The following is a 14879-nucleotide window of genomic DNA, read 5'->3' on the forward strand; positions in this document are numbered from 1 at the left end:
TCTCCCTCTCTCTTCATCCCACTCTATCTGAACAACAACAACAACAAAAAAAAGGAAAAATGTCCTCTGGTGAGGATTAAAAAAAAAAATTGGCCAAATAAACTATGGCAAATTCATACAGTGAAATACAAATGAGGATATTAAGAAGAATGATTGAAAACCTCCCATCAAAGAAAAAAGCTGGACCAGATGGCTTCACTAGTGAATTCTACCAAACATTTCAGAATTTACCCCAATCCTTCTCAAACTCTCCCAATAATTTGAAAATAAGGGAATTCTTCCTTTTTCTGTGAGGCCACAGTTACCCTGATATCAAAGCCATACAAAGACACACAAGAAAATAAAATTATAAGCCTTATGAATATTGATGTAAAAATTCTCAACAAAATACTAGCAAATCAAATTCAGTGGCATATTAAAGAAATTATATATAATGATCAAATGGGATTTATTCCTGCAGTGCAAAGATGGTTCAAGAGCCCTGGCCGGCTGGCCGGTTTGGCTCAGCGGTTGGAGCGTCGGCCTGTCCACCAGAGAGTCCCAGGTTTGGTTCCCACTAGGGGCACGTACCAAAAAAAAAAAAAAAAAAAAGATGGTTCAAGAGATGAAAAATCAATTAGTATAATACACCACAATAAGAAAATGCAAGAAAACCCCCATATGATCAATTTCATTTACAATAGCATCAGAAAGAACAAAATACTCTGGAATAGCTTGGCCGCTGTGGCTCAGTGGTTGAGCGTCGACCCATGCACCAAGAGATCACTGGTTCGATTCCTGGTCACAGCACATGCCCAGATTGTGGGTCCGATCCCTGGTGAGGGGCATGTAGGAGGCGGCCAACCAATGTTCTCTCTCATCAATGTTTCTATCTTTCTCTCCCTCTCTCTCTAAAAATCAATAAAGAAAAAAATATTTTGGAATAAATATAAACAAGGAGGCATAAGACTTGTACATTGAAAACTACAAACCGCCCTGGCCAGTTTGGCTCAGCGGTTAGAGTGTCGGCCTGCGGTCTGGAGAGATCCGGGTTCGGTTCCCGCTAAGGGCACGTACCTCGGTTGCAGTTTGTCCCCGGCCCTGGTTGGTCGTGCGGGTGGCAGCCACTCGATGTGTCCCTTCACGTCGATGTTTCTCTCTCTCTCTCCCTCCCACTCTATCTGTACAAAAAATGGAAAAATATCCTCGGGTGAGGATAAAAAAACAAAAAACTACAAACCATTGGTGAAATAAATTAAAGACAGAAGTAAATGGAAAGAAATTCCATGTTTGTTGATGGGAAGATTTAATATTGTTAAGCTGTCAATACCACCCAAAGTGATCTACAGATTCAATGCAATACTTATCAAAAGCCCACCAATGTTTTTTGAAGAAATAGAAAAATTCATCCTAAAACTCATGGAATTTCTAGGGACCCTAAATTGCCAATACATCTTGAAAGAGAAGAACAAAGTTGGAGGACTCACACTTCCTGATTTCAAAACTCACTAGAAACATACAGTAATCAAAACAATATGGTACTGGCATAAGGACAGATATATAGATAGGCCAATGGAATAGAATAGAGAGCTCAGAAATGAATCCTCACATATATGGCTGAATGATTTCAACAGGTGTGTTCAGACCATTCAATAGGGAAGGGAGAGAAAGTGGCACTGGTGAAACAGGACAGTCTTTTCAACAAATGGTGCTGGGAAAATTGGATATTCACATGTTAAAGAATGAAGTTGGCCCAGCCGGTGTGGCTCAGGGGTTGAGTGTCGACCCATGCACTAAGAGGTCGCCAATTCAATTCCTGGTCAGAGCACGTGCCCAGGCTGTAGGCCAGATTCCCATTGTGGGGCATGCAAGAGATGGCCAATCGATGTTCTCTCTCACTGATGTTTCTATCTCTCTCTCCCTCTCCCTTCCTCTCTCACTAAAATCAACAAAGAAAAAAAAAAATAAAGAAAGATCATTCCTTTTTAAAAAGGATGAAGTTGGACCCTTATCTTTACACCACATACAAAAATTAACTCAAAAATTGGATCAAAGACATAAAACTGTAAAACTCTTAGAAGACAACAGAGAAGGCAAATTTTGTGATTTTGTGACATTAGATCTAGCAATGATTTCTTGAATATGACACCAAAAGCACAGGCAATATAAGAAAAAAATAGGTAAATTGGACTTCATCAAAATTAAAAACTTTTGTTCATCAAAGGATACTATCAACAGAATGAAAAGGCGAGCTGCAGAATGGGACCTCTTACATTCGGTGATGAGTACATTGACCAACATAAATTTTTATTTTTAGTGTGTCCGATTCTGAGTGGTCCCCTGGGAAGGCTAAACTCTCACTCCAGCAGTGCTGCCACCGAAACAGAGCGCTCCTCTTTCACCTGCCTTTCAAGCCTGAGTGTTGTTTTGCTGTGCTCCATGGTAGCAAATCCTCAGGGGTGAGACTGAAATTTGGAAACAGACTCAAGTGGTTCAGAGCCAAGTCTGCTAGAGATGTTGATTTTGACCACAGAATAGATGGATATATGTGTGTGTGTGTATATGTGTGTGTGTGTGTATATATAATATTTAATTTTAGTTTTATTTTATTTTTTTCTGCCTCATTTTACTAAGAAACTGAGCCCTTGGGCTGGTCCTGTGTGTGTGTTTCTGAAAATTTTTTTCTTTATTGTTTTACAAAGTACCATGAATATAGCTCTTCCATGCACATGAGTGAAAATCCCCTGTTGAAATCGAGCACTGTATAGTTGGATCAAAAGGCTGCTGGTAACAAGAGTGACAGGCACCTAAAGCAATGTATCAGCTTAAGGTTAAAGTACATCTCCTGACAAATGCCTCCCCCGGGAAAGCAGGATTGGAATATTCTCGACAGGGAAATCAGAATTGAAGTCCAAGGGCTTTAAAGATATGGGATATCATATGAGACTTCTTGGCCCCTACCTCCACTCCTCACTCTCCTGACACCCTGTTGGACCCTTGGGACAAATGGATCCTGTGTATCTCTGCATCCAATGAAAACCATCCGTTTTCTGTTTTTCCCTTAGCTCTTTCTGAGCCCTTGACATTTTCTCATCATCTCCTCACTGCCTTTCCTGTAAGTCCTCCTGATAGTCTTTGGGGGAATGTTGGTCCCCCTGTCTGTTTTGGCTTTGCTTTCCAGGGCACATAATCTTCAGCCTGGGCTCCTCTGCAGCCTGTGGTTGGCTTTCTGGCTTGGTCTGGGTTTCTGGATTGCCCTCACCGTGTGCTTTACCTCACCTTTGGACTTGCTCTGCGTTTCTTCGTTCCCCTCATCATCTGGCCGTCTCTCATCCCGGTGCTTTCCCTCATGTCCTGGCTTCCCCTCCACTTCTAGCTTTTCTTCCTCATCTTCTGTATCTACATCTTCTGGCTTTCCCTCCCTTTCCAGCTTTCCTTCATTTTTATTGTATAGTTTTGCCATGCTGAGATATCCTCTCCTTTTCTTGTCCTGCACGGATTCCAGACAAGTTCCTCCTCCTTTTCTAGCCTTGCAGAGTGCTGGGGACAGACACATAGACCTGCAGCCCCAGGCCAGGCCTGTGCCTCCTCAGGCACATGAAGTGGGCTTGCCCCTCCCCTGCTGGGGCAGCTTGGGGAGCTAGTAACACATGGGCAACAGGAACGGACAGAGCTGGGTAGAAGGGCAGTTTCCTTATGTGGACTGGACACTGTTTACAGAGAAGAGTTCCATGAATGTTTTGTCCTCTCCAGTATGGTAGAACTAGGTGCACAGTTTACTATAGTAGATTAGTCAGAGTTGTTTTGACTACAAGTGACAGAAGCCAACACCAAGTTCCTTAAGTGAAAAATAGGAAAAGTTTATTGGCCTCAAAGCCAGGAGGAACACTGAGAACACAGCTCATGAAACTGAGGAAGAGCTTCAGAACCAGGACCCCAGGGCCTGGAATTTAGGATTGCCTGCCTGGCATTATCCTCTCCAGGTGTCTCTGGTCTCTCCTTGCATGTTGACCTCTCTTTCCTCCAGAAAGACCTTCTGATCAGGAAGGAAACATGGTTGCCACAGGCTCCAGTTTAGTTATCCCAGTTCCATCTATAAATCCCAGAGAAGATCTCTGATTGGCTGTGCTCAGGTCCAGCCCCACCCCCTGAGCCAATCACTACAGTGAGAGTGATGCAGTTCTAAGACTTGGCTGGGAGCTGAGTCACCGACCCACTCCTGGTGTGTGTGTGTGTGTGTGTGTGTGTGTGTGTGTGTGTAATATCTTACCAAAATAAGACAATAAGAGAGAAAGCTCTCAGGCTACTTTGAACTACAACAAGGACAGTGCTGCCTGGGATGTACTAAGAACACACATGGTCTCCAAAATTCTCCAGGAGCCTAGAATCTAGTTTGGGAGATGAGACACAAAAATAACCAGAACGCAACAGCTTGCAGTGACTCGAAGGCTAGATAAGAATAGCTGGAACTCCCCACCCACCTCATAAGCTTGTCTCTTGGGTAAAATTAGACACTTAATGTGAAAGGGCTTTGAAAAGACAGCAGTAACAAAGCCCTGTACAGGTCACCTGGCAGATTCACACCCACCCTGGGGACAACACATAGGCTCTGGAATCAGACTGCCGTAGCTTCCTGAGCTATAAAATGGGATTGATGACTAGTTCCTACCTCATAGGGTTGTTAGACAATTGGGGAACATGGGTGTGGAGTGCTCAGCAGTTGCATAGAGTAGGTACTCAGTACATGTAAGGTATTATTATTTTTGCATATTGTTACCCGAGCCTCTTCAAACATGTATAGGGTAAAGATAGCAAGGCTCACATTCCCACTTTATAATGAGGGCACAGAGAAGTAAAGGACTTGTCTGTTAGTAATTGGTCCTGCTGGTGATGGCAGAGCGAGGGGAGGACCAGCATTCTATTTCCAAGGTTCGCATTCCAAAAGGGTCAGGCCTAAGAGAGGTCTGTAGGGTGCCAGGTGGAGGTGTAGAGAGACAGGAGTGTTCATGGAGAAGTGGAGATGTCCTTTGGGGTCAGCCAGTGCCTTTATGCACAACCCTCCTGCGGGACTCTATTCCTGCTGGGGGCTTAGAACATTATGGGGCTGGGAAGTGAGTGGGGCTTCCTCCGCCATCTGACACTCGGGCTGCCTCCTCCTCAGGTACCTGGCCCCCACCTCCAGAGCCCCTTCTGTGTGCTTGTTTACCGGGCCCATGCATTCTCCTCTATAAATACCAGCTCCGGTATTTCGGGTTGGCAGCTGTTGCTGCCAGAGATGGCTGGCTTGACACGCAGCTCGTGACAAAACACAAACCCCTGGTGTGTGTGTGGTGGGTGTGGGGGTGTGTGGGTAGGGGGATGAATCAGAGTGGGGTGGAGTGGACACAAGGGGGCAGACGCCAAGTGAAGTTGGAGGTGTGGGACTGAGAGTGTACTTAGCCATTGGAAACTGCAAGCACAACCAGATGCTTCGGGGAAATCACCATGTTTATAAACTTGAGACTGTGTCCTCATCAGTTGGTGGGGAGGAAAAAGGCCTATACTAGCCTAGGGGGAAACTGAGGCTCAGGGCTAGAACCCAGGTGCCAATGGACATACCTGAACAGGGCAGCTCTAGCCACTACTCTCTCTGACCCTAGGGCATGCACATACCCTAGAGACCCTCCTCTAAGTCTGGCTGGTGGACTCCTGGTTTTTGCCTGAGCCCTCCCAAACCTCTGCCACTTCCAGAGAATCTTTAGAAAAAAGGTGACTTGGAACCTTTCTTGGGAACAGGCCTTGTCCCTTCAGTAAATGACCCAAAGTCTCACCTTGGAGCAAAAAGAGATCCTCAAACTAAATGGAAGCCTCCCCGGGCTCTCTTCCCTGACTACCGCCAGTAGAGGCATCCAAAGGCTGAAAGGGGCCTGCCTGGGGGTTCCAGACACGCATGCTGCCCTGTTGAAGCTGTCGGCAGCCCGGCCCATCTTCTGTGCTCCTAGGCTGATCAGCCTTTCCCACACCCCTCACGAGCCCCCCACCAGCCGGCGGAGGGGCTGAGGGGCTGAGGGGGGAAGGCCTCTTGCGGGAAAGCTGGCCTCCCCGCCCCCGCGCCAGTGGCAGCCCTTTCCTGGCAGGACAGCCGGATCCTGCAGCTGTCAGGGGAGGGGCGGCGGGGGCTGATGTCAGGAGGGATACAAATAGTGCTGACTGCTGGGGGCCCTGTGTCCCCTACCGCATCCACTCTCCAGCCGGCCGCCTGCCCGCCGCCTCCTCTTCGCCGCCCAGCCTCGCCCGCGCCACCACCATGAGCCAGGCCTACTCCTCCAGCCAGCGCGTGTCCTCCTACCGCCGCACCTTCGGTGGGGCCCCGTCCTTCACGCTCGGCTCCCCGCTGAGCTCGCCCGTGTTCCCACGCGCTGGATTTGGTACCAAGGGCTCCTCGAGCTCGATGACGTCCCGCGTGTACCAGATGTCGCGCACGTCGGGCGGGGCAGGGGGCCTGGGAGGGCTGCGGACCAGCCGGCTGGGGACAGCCCGCGCGCCCTCCTCCTACGGCGCGGGCGAACTGCTGGACTTCTCTCTGGCGGACGCCGTGAACCAGGAGTTCCTGACCACCCGCACCAACGAGAAGGTGGAGCTGCAGGAGCTCAACGACCGCTTCGCCAACTACATCGAGAAGGTGCGCTTCCTGGAGCAGCAGAACGCGGTGCTTGCTGCCGAGGTGAACCGGCTCAAGGGCCGCGAGCCCACTCGAGTCGCTGAGATCTACGAGGAGGAGCTGCGGGAGCTGCGGCGCCAGGTGGAGGTGCTCACCAACCAGCGCTCCCGCGTCGACCTGGAGCGCGACAACTTGCTGGACGACCTGCAGCGGCTCAAGGCCAAGTGAGAACCCGGTGCTCCCCCAAACCCCTTTCCACGGACTGGGCTCCAAAGACCCATTCCTGCCCCATGCATCTACCTGTGTCCTCTGAGTGGAGGTGGACTCCAGGTCTCTCTCCTGTGCTCCCACTCTGCCAAAGGGTTTTCTTGGAGACATCATGGGGTGGAAATGGGAGACCTTGGAAGACCAGGTGTCCTGTGGACAGCCCCCTTAAAAAGCCTCTTAAGATGATGGGGTGCTGTTGAGGCGGTCAGGCAGGCAGATGTGTGGAGGAAGGTGGCCCAGGTTCAGTCAGAGGGAAATGGGAGGTTGATAACAGAGGAGGAAATCTGGGGCCAGCTGGAAAGGGTAGGGGGTGGAAAATCCAAGCAGTAGCTCTCAGCTTATCTGTGATGAGATCCTGGGGAGGGGGGCAGAGCTGGGATCTTGGTCCTGGGCCTGGCGGAGGCTGTACCATTTCACAGGGGAACAGATAATCTAGAAGAAAGGGGTGAGTGGGTGGGGGGCTGCAGCCCTCAGAAAGCTGGGAGGACTGGATCGTGGGCTCCACTGGGCTCCCAGTGTGAGAGGGCAGCAGGCATAAGTGAGTGCTCATGGGTGCTGCTTCTGACAGCCCAAGTGAGCAGAATCACCACCCTGCCACCCAGGTCACGGACAGTAATTGAGCACCTACAAGGGCCAAGCTGGGGCTAGGAACCAGGAACACAGAGGTAGATAAAATAGACATGATTCCTAATCTCAGGGAGGTCACAGTCTGATGGGGACATAGACTTCCAGGGTGTGGCTCTTGGGAAGAGATTGAGCCACTTCCTGTCCCCTCCCTGGGTGGGTGGGGCCTCTCCTATCTCTACCCAGCCACCAGGCCTCCTTTCTCTATTCTCAGCCCACTCTCTGGGCAGCCCCAGGACCAGTCATCAGCAGGGCAGTTTTATACCCCCCCCCCCAACTGTCTATCCTTCTGTCTGTCTGTCTGTCCCCACTAGGCTGCAAGAAGAGATTCAACTGCGAGAAGAAGCAGAGAACAACTTGGCTGCCTTCCGATCGGTGAGCCCTCTTTGATCCCCCTGCATCCTTTCTCCTCTGTCCCCTTGTGTGGCCCCTGATCTCCTTCAATCTTGCCTGCGTGATCAGTGACCCTGTCCCTCTTGCTTGACCTCTCCCAGGATGTAGATGCGGCCACTCTAGCTCGAATTGACCTGGAACGCAGGATTGAATCTCTCAATGAGGAAATCGCATTCCTTAAGAAAGTGCACGAAGAGGTATGCTCTGGGCCCTCCTCCTCAGGGTCCTTAGATGCTGGTGGAAGCAGGTGGAAAGGGGGAATGGTGGTGCTGGGCTCTGGGAACGGGGCTGTGAGGGTGCTGTGTGGGGACTGGCAGGGGCCTGAAGTCCAGATGCACCCTGCAGGAGATCCGAGAGCTACAGGCCCAGCTTCAGGAACAGCAGGTCCACGTGGAGATGGACATGACCAAGCCAGACCTCACTGCTGCCCTCAGAGACATCCGGGCCCAGTATGAGACCATCGCGGCTAAGAACATCTCTGAAGCTGAGGAGTGGTACAAGTCGAAGGTGGGCAGCCTGGCCCTATATCCCTCTCAGTCCCAGTTTGGAAGTGTTTCCTGTGGCTCCATCCACTGGTAGGAGGGTGAGCCGGGATCTCCATGCTCCCTTGCCCACCCGACCTGCATCCTCCATCCTCCTCATCTTAGGGCCCCTCTCTGCCCTTAGGTGTCTGACTTGACTCAGGCAGCCAACAAGAACAATGATGCACTGCGCCAGGCCAAACAAGAGATGATGGAGTACCGACACCAGATCCAGTCCTATACCTGTGAGATCGATGCCCTCAAAGGCACTGTGAGTCCCTGCCCACCTTGCCTGGCCCAGCCCATCCTGCCTACAACTCCCACCCTCACTCTGTCACCTTAAGCCCATCACATGCCCCTTCTGGGCCTGTCTCCTTCAATCTACCACAGGGTTAAGAACAGGTGGATTGACAGTTGGGCTCTCAGGAAATCATGCTGCTCCTGTGTGGGGGTGTGGATGCTGAACAGCCTTTTGTGGGTTCTGTTCTCTGAGTCTCCTCATAGCACTTCATTTGAGTTCAGGGTTCCCTGGCTCAGAAGAGATTGACAACCCCTAGACCTGACCATCTAGAGTTGCCTCCCAGCCCTGAGGCTGTCTTTCCCCCATCCTGGACCCCTAGTGTCCTCCCACTTAAAACAACCTGACCTTGACCTGGGTGTGTTTCCCCTACAGAACGACTCCCTGATGAGGCAGATGCGGGAGCTGGAGGACCGCTTTGCTAGTGAGGCAAGCGGCTACCAGGACAACATCGCTCGCCTGGAAGAGGAGATCCGTCACCTCAAGGACGAGATGGCCCGCCACCTGCGCGAGTACCAAGACCTGCTTAATGTCAAGATGGCCCTGGATGTGGAGATTGCCACTTACCGGAAGCTGCTGGAGGGCGAGGAGAGCCGGTGAGGGGCAGGCCAGGGAAGGGGGTTCCTGGGGGGTGCTGGGGGATCCATTCCTGCCCCAGGAGGGCTCTGAATCACCTCAACAAGACCTGGGAACAATTTTATACAAGAGGCCACCACTTCACTAATTGCAGAGAATTAACCAAGGCCACCTGGGTAAAAAGTGATTTAATTAATAACTTTTATAAAAAGAGATATAACTATTCCCTCATCTACCTTCAGAATTAAGAACCAGCAGCATAAAATCATGTTCAGCAAATGGTAATAAAATATTACTGCCAGTAAAGGGAGAGATGAGAGCAAAATGGGGAATGATGAGGCTGGAAAAGGAGGGGGCAGATACAGACAGAGACAGAGGGAGAGACAGAGCACCTTGGACACAGGCTAAGAGAGAGGCTGCAGACTTGTACACTGAGGGTGCACATGTGCACGTGTGCACGCGTGCACGCACACACACACACACACACACACACACACATATGCTCATCAGAAAAGACCCAGAATGATATGCTCAGCATGTCAATTCACCTCTACACACAGAAAACAGCATACAATTGGAAGGGGACACGAGGTCACCTGCTGGGGTGAAGGAAATATTCTATATCTTTATTTAGACTTATAATTACATGGATATAGTCACTGATCAAAACTCACTGAATTACACACTAAAGATCTATGCATTTTGCTGTATGTAAACTTAATCTCAATTTAAAACAGGTCATTAACTCAAAAAAATGATGCCCATTGACTCATAAAAATGATAATATTAGGAGTTTTAAAATATCAGCAGACATGTTTAGATGTAGACTTACACATTGATTTCATCTTTCATTGAATAACACCTACATATAATGACCTTTTAAAAGTAGCGAGATGGCAGGTCCTAATGTGGGTGTGCCAAAGGTTCCCAGTGTGGCACACACAGTGGCTGTCCCCAGAGCTGCTTGCTATCCATACTTCCTTCAGTGTCAGGAGCAAGAAGGAAACCCCGGTGCACTGGAGAGTGCAGTGGGAGGGGGTGTTGGTGTCATGCCAGCAGGTCAGAGGTGGAATGGGTGATCCCTCCAGATGGGACACTTCCTGGGACAGCTAAGTTGGCCTTTGACCCTACGTCCTGAGCAGTGTGGCAATGAGCGTGCTAGGGTTCCTGGTACTGGGACAGCTGAAGACAGGATGTAGAGAGGACCCGGGCAGGCTTTGATGGCTGGTCACAGGGAGAGATGGAGGGTCCTAACCCTTTGGGGATTTGATCTCTCCCCTTTCAGGATCAACCTCCCTATCCAGACCTTCTCTACCCTCAACTTTCGAGGTGAGTGTGTGTCGGCAGGTCGAGGCTGGGGTTGGGGGAGGCAGCCTAGGCAGTGCCAAAGGTCAGCCAAAGGCGTAGGATGGAACCGTGGGTACAGGACTGGGGTCTGGGGAAGAGAAGGGGAACTGCTGCGGGGCGGAGAGCAAGTTTAGGTAGAGGCATCTTCTGACAAAGAGATGATTTTATTTCATTTTAATCTCATGGTATGGCATTGACCATGTCCCCTGCACCTTCTGGAAGTATTGATCATCAGCAAAGAGCTTCTGTTTCTCGATATACCCAAACTCTGAAGGAACTGGGGGTGTCCTTGGGGGCCTGGCAGCAGAAGCATCTAGAACCAGACACCCTGGGGTGGAAGGCACCCACCACCCATTGTCTGTTTGGCAAATTGCCAAGTGCCACCCCACCCCCATCCCTCTGGGATGCTTGTTGAACACCTCCAGTTTGCTAGAACAAGATGTTGGATGCAGGTTTGTAACAATGAAGCCAGACTTTAGCCAAGCCAAACAATGAGAAGAAGGAGCTTCTAGGGCATTCTGCCATTCTGCCATTAGTAATATGCAGATCGCACGGCTTTCCAACCCTGGAGAACAAAAACACACTATAATGATACATTAGGAAAGGAAGTCGGAGTCCTTGGCAGCTTTGCCTTTCCTAGATCAAACCATTTGTATCTTCGATGTTCATTCCCACCAGGAACAAAAACATGCTGGCTCCACGGAGTCACAGCGTTCATCACAGGCTTGCTGCTCGCTAAGGAGATTCATGAGCACCGAACTCTTAATGCCAAGGGCCTAAATTTGACCCTTCCTGTAAAACTCAGAACCTCTCTTTTTAGTTAGTCGTTTCTATAGACACCAAATATGAGCCTTACATTTAAAACTGCTTCATGCTTTTTGAAACTAATAGTCCTGTGGCCATGATAGGGCACTGTTACTATTTCACAATGAGGAAACTGAGGCACAGAGGGCAAGTCGCTGGCTACCAACACAATGAATAAGTGACTGACTCCTATCCGTTGCTCTTTCATTAAGACATCAAGTTACTTGTCCGGAATCTTAAAGGGGCCTGGGTACCATGAGCTCCTCCAGGAGAGTGTCTTGGGACTGGGCTTTGAGGTTCTAACTGTCAGGGTACAAATTCATGCAGGGCTCTCCTGAAGCCCTGGGGTGGAGAGGAAGCAAGGAGATGTGTGGGGGATGGGAGTTCTGGGTGGCCTGGGCCTCAGGGTTCCTGCCCTCCTGAACCAGTCCACACCTGGAGCACATCTGTGGGTTCCTGATCCCATCTCAGCTGTGGGACTAATCCTAGGGTCTGCAGAGCCACTCACTGAGCTGAAGGACAGGTGATAAAAGTCCTGCTAAAACAGTACCAGGTCCATCTCGAGAGGGTGGGAGTCTTCTGGGCTCTGCCCCGTGGGACTAGGAATGGACTCCCAGCCCTGGAGCAGCCTGGGCCTGGACTTGGTCAGGCTGAACATGTGGATGGATCTGTTACAGAAACAAGTCCTGAACAAAGGGGTTCCGAGGTCCACACCAAGAAGACAGTGATGATCAAGACCATTGAGACCCGGGATGGGGAGGTGAGCAGTCTGCCTGGTTCCCTCACCCTTGGTGGGGGTCGTGGAGTGTGTCTGGGAAGCTGTCAGCCAGGTGCTTTCCACCAGCTGTGCTTGTTTGAGTTCCTGTCTGAGGGGGAGGGGGTCCTGCTGTTCAGGAATGGGGGCGGGGGAAGGATGTGGCTCCATTCTCCTGCCAGCACTGGATTGGACTGCGTTTCTCTTCCTCCCCAGGTCGTCAGTGAGGCCACACAGCAGCAACATGAGGTGCTCTAAGACCAGAGACCCCTCTGCCACCAGAGACCGTCCTTGCCCCTGTCCTCACTGCCTCTTGAAGCCAGCTTCCTTCCATCCCAGGGCACCACACCCAGCCACAGTGCCCCTCACAGCCTCTGACCCCTGCTCACCACCACCCCTCGTGGTCCCCACAGGGCGCAAGGCCCATCCCTGCCCAGCACAGGGAGCCCCCAGCAGTGTGAGTCCTGGATATTGGAAGTGAGTGAGCCTGGTTCTTGGCCACCCTTGGGATGTGCTGGGCAGGGCCTGGATGGAGCCAAGGCACAGCAGTGACCCTGCCCCTACCACCTCCATGACCTCAGGCTCTAGCCTCTGGCTTTGGAGAGTGCCCTTCACCCCAGCAGGGTGTTGGGACCCATGGGGTAGACCTACCTACTCCCCAGCCCAAGTCAGAGAAAGGGCCTCCTTCTCAGTAAGCTGGGCAGGTAATTAGGGGACTAGTCCCCTGTGGAGACTGGGACCCACTAAATTAACCCCATAGTCCCTTATGTTCCCAGGGTAGGCTTAGAAAGCAGGGGCTGTAAGAGGGAAACCCCGAAGGTGCCAGATGTGGGAGCAGGAGATTCAGAAGGAAAGAGGGTGGGCAAGATGCTGAGAGGAAAGGAGAGGAGAGAGGCAGAGCGGTCTCAGGCAGGTGGCAGGGGCGCCCACCTCCCGCGCCCGCCCTTCCCCCACTGCAGGGGCCCGGACAGAAACAATAAAACGAGAAGCACAAGCCTAGCACATCTTCTGTTGTTTTGACTGCCAGGTCTCCTCCAAGGGGCCCCAGGGCCCTGTCAAACTGTGCCTTGTGACGAACTGTGCTGCCCTCCCGCCCAGCCAGACTGTCCCTCAGGGCCTGTCACCTCCTCTGTTCCCAGAGCCTCCCCCTTGTTGTATGTGTGGGTCATATGGCAGAGGGAGCTGGACAGGGGGCATTTTTGGGGAACCACAAATACCTCCTATTAGGTCTCAATTCTGGGACTGTCCCCTTGGGCCTCCTACTCCCTTCAGATCATCAGGGCACAGGGACACTACTTGCTGCTCTTTTTGAAGGTAACCACCGCTCCCACAGACTGGCTCTGAAGTAAGGTTCCTCCCCCACTTCCTTCCCAAAGAAGCTTTTACCCTTTCCAGTAAACCTGACTGAGCACAGTTCAGCACAAGGGCCAATTCAGGAAAAATAACAACGTTAAGAAAAATGAAAAGCTTTATCTTGTTCTTGGAGAAGAAGACCCAATACGCTAAAACTGTCCACTCATCCTTCATTAATTTATAATGTTAATGCAATGCTATCTCAATTAAAATACTAAAGAGAAATTTGGGAAGATGGGAGGGGAACATAAGACATGTGAAAAGAACATTAGGAAATTGTGGAATAAAACATTCACACTCATATGTTAAAGGTTTCTGTGGGGGAAACTTGATTATTCATTATAGGGCCTGGAGGGCAATTGGGTAGCCACGAGGGACAGGATGAAGGCTATCTCTCTTTCACTCCTTCCAAAAAATAAATTTCAGGTGGATCAATGATTTAGGAAGCTTGATGGATCCATGCAGGTCTCAGCCTTCCTGATACTCCTTAAGAGAGTAGAGATCACAAACAATAAATTCAGACTGTCTGTAGGTGAAATAAACCTACTGGGATTTTATTCTTTAAGGTGCCTAGTCTGATGTTCCTAAGTGTTTCTTCCAAAAACTTCCAAAAACCTTTCTGGTGTCTGTCTTTCTCTCCGCCTTGCATGTCATCCTCACTCACAAGTTGCCCCTTCCACTCTGGGCTGTGTTGTTCCTTCCTCTAAGGAGGCCCCTTTCTCCTTGGTGTTTCTTTCTTTAATCCCCCCTCCTCCAACCCCAGGACATACTTAGAGAGAGGAAGGGGAAGGGAGAGAGAAAGAGAGAGATCAGCTGGCTGCCTTCAGTATGTGCCCTGACCGGGAATCGAACAAGCAACCTTTTGGTGCAGAAGTTGATGCTCACCCAACTGAGCCACTCCGGCAGGGCTTGTTGGTGTTTCTTCACCTTTGCCTTGGGAGCATCTGGGGCTACACTGCTGGTCCCCATCCTCAGCCACTGTCAACTCATGGTCATTGCTTTTCCCCCATACTCCAATGGGGCCCCAGACCTACCCCAATCAGCCTGTAGCAGAGCTCCAAGTGAAATTAGAAATGGCATTTCTAGGGTTTTTACACTGGGATAGAGGAGGAGGGACAGGTGAGGGGCTCCTTATCCTTGAGCCTGCTGGGGACACCGAAATCTAAGTTAGTCTGTGAGAAAAACACCCGGGGAAAGCTGGGCCCAGGTGGATAAGGGTGGTGTGTGTATCTGTGAGGACTTTCTGGAGCTTTTAGGCTCCTTCTTTCCCTTGAATGAGTGATGTGCACTCATCTACCCCACAAAGGACAAAGGGACACATAA

At 50.6% G+C, this 14879-nt stretch overlaps 1 protein-coding gene and 1 pseudogene across 1 annotated transcript; one reads left to right on the plus strand and one right to left on the minus strand.

Annotated features, from left to right (window-relative positions):
* Window positions 1-2899: 2899 nt before the first annotated feature.
* Window positions 2900-9410, minus strand: LOC118625415 (annotated as a pseudogene).
* On the plus strand, window positions 6189-13202 carry DES (desmin). Its single transcript, XM_036254395.1, has 9 exons — window positions 6189-6843; window positions 7825-7885; window positions 8005-8100; window positions 8249-8410; window positions 8570-8695; window positions 9098-9318; window positions 10584-10627; window positions 12127-12209; window positions 12420-13202. The coding sequence occupies exons 1-9, from the start codon at window positions 6266-6268 to the stop codon at window positions 12459-12461; spliced, it is 1413 nt and encodes a 470-aa protein (XP_036110288.1). The 5' UTR covers window positions 6189-6265; the 3' UTR covers window positions 12462-13202.
* The last annotated feature ends 1677 nt before the right edge of the window (window positions 13203-14879 follow it).

This window comes from Molossus molossus, unplaced genomic scaffold (assembly GCF_014108415.1).
Source record: "Molossus molossus isolate mMolMol1 unplaced genomic scaffold, mMolMol1.p scaffold_m16_p_11, whole genome shotgun sequence".
NCBI lineage: Eukaryota > Metazoa > Chordata > Mammalia > Chiroptera > Molossidae > Molossus > Molossus molossus.

Coding starts and splice junctions, on each gene's coding strand:
- DES (XM_036254395.1), top strand. CDS start 6,266: ATGAGCCAGGCCTACTCCTCCAGCCAGCGCGTGTCCTCCTACCGCCGC. Junction 8,101..8,248: donor TTAAGAAAGTGCACGAAGAG/GTATGCTCTGGG, acceptor TGCACCCTGCAG/GAGATCCGAGAGCTACAGGC. Junction 8,696..9,097: donor TCGATGCCCTCAAAGGCACT/GTGAGTCCCTGC, acceptor TTTCCCCTACAG/AACGACTCCCTGATGAGGCA.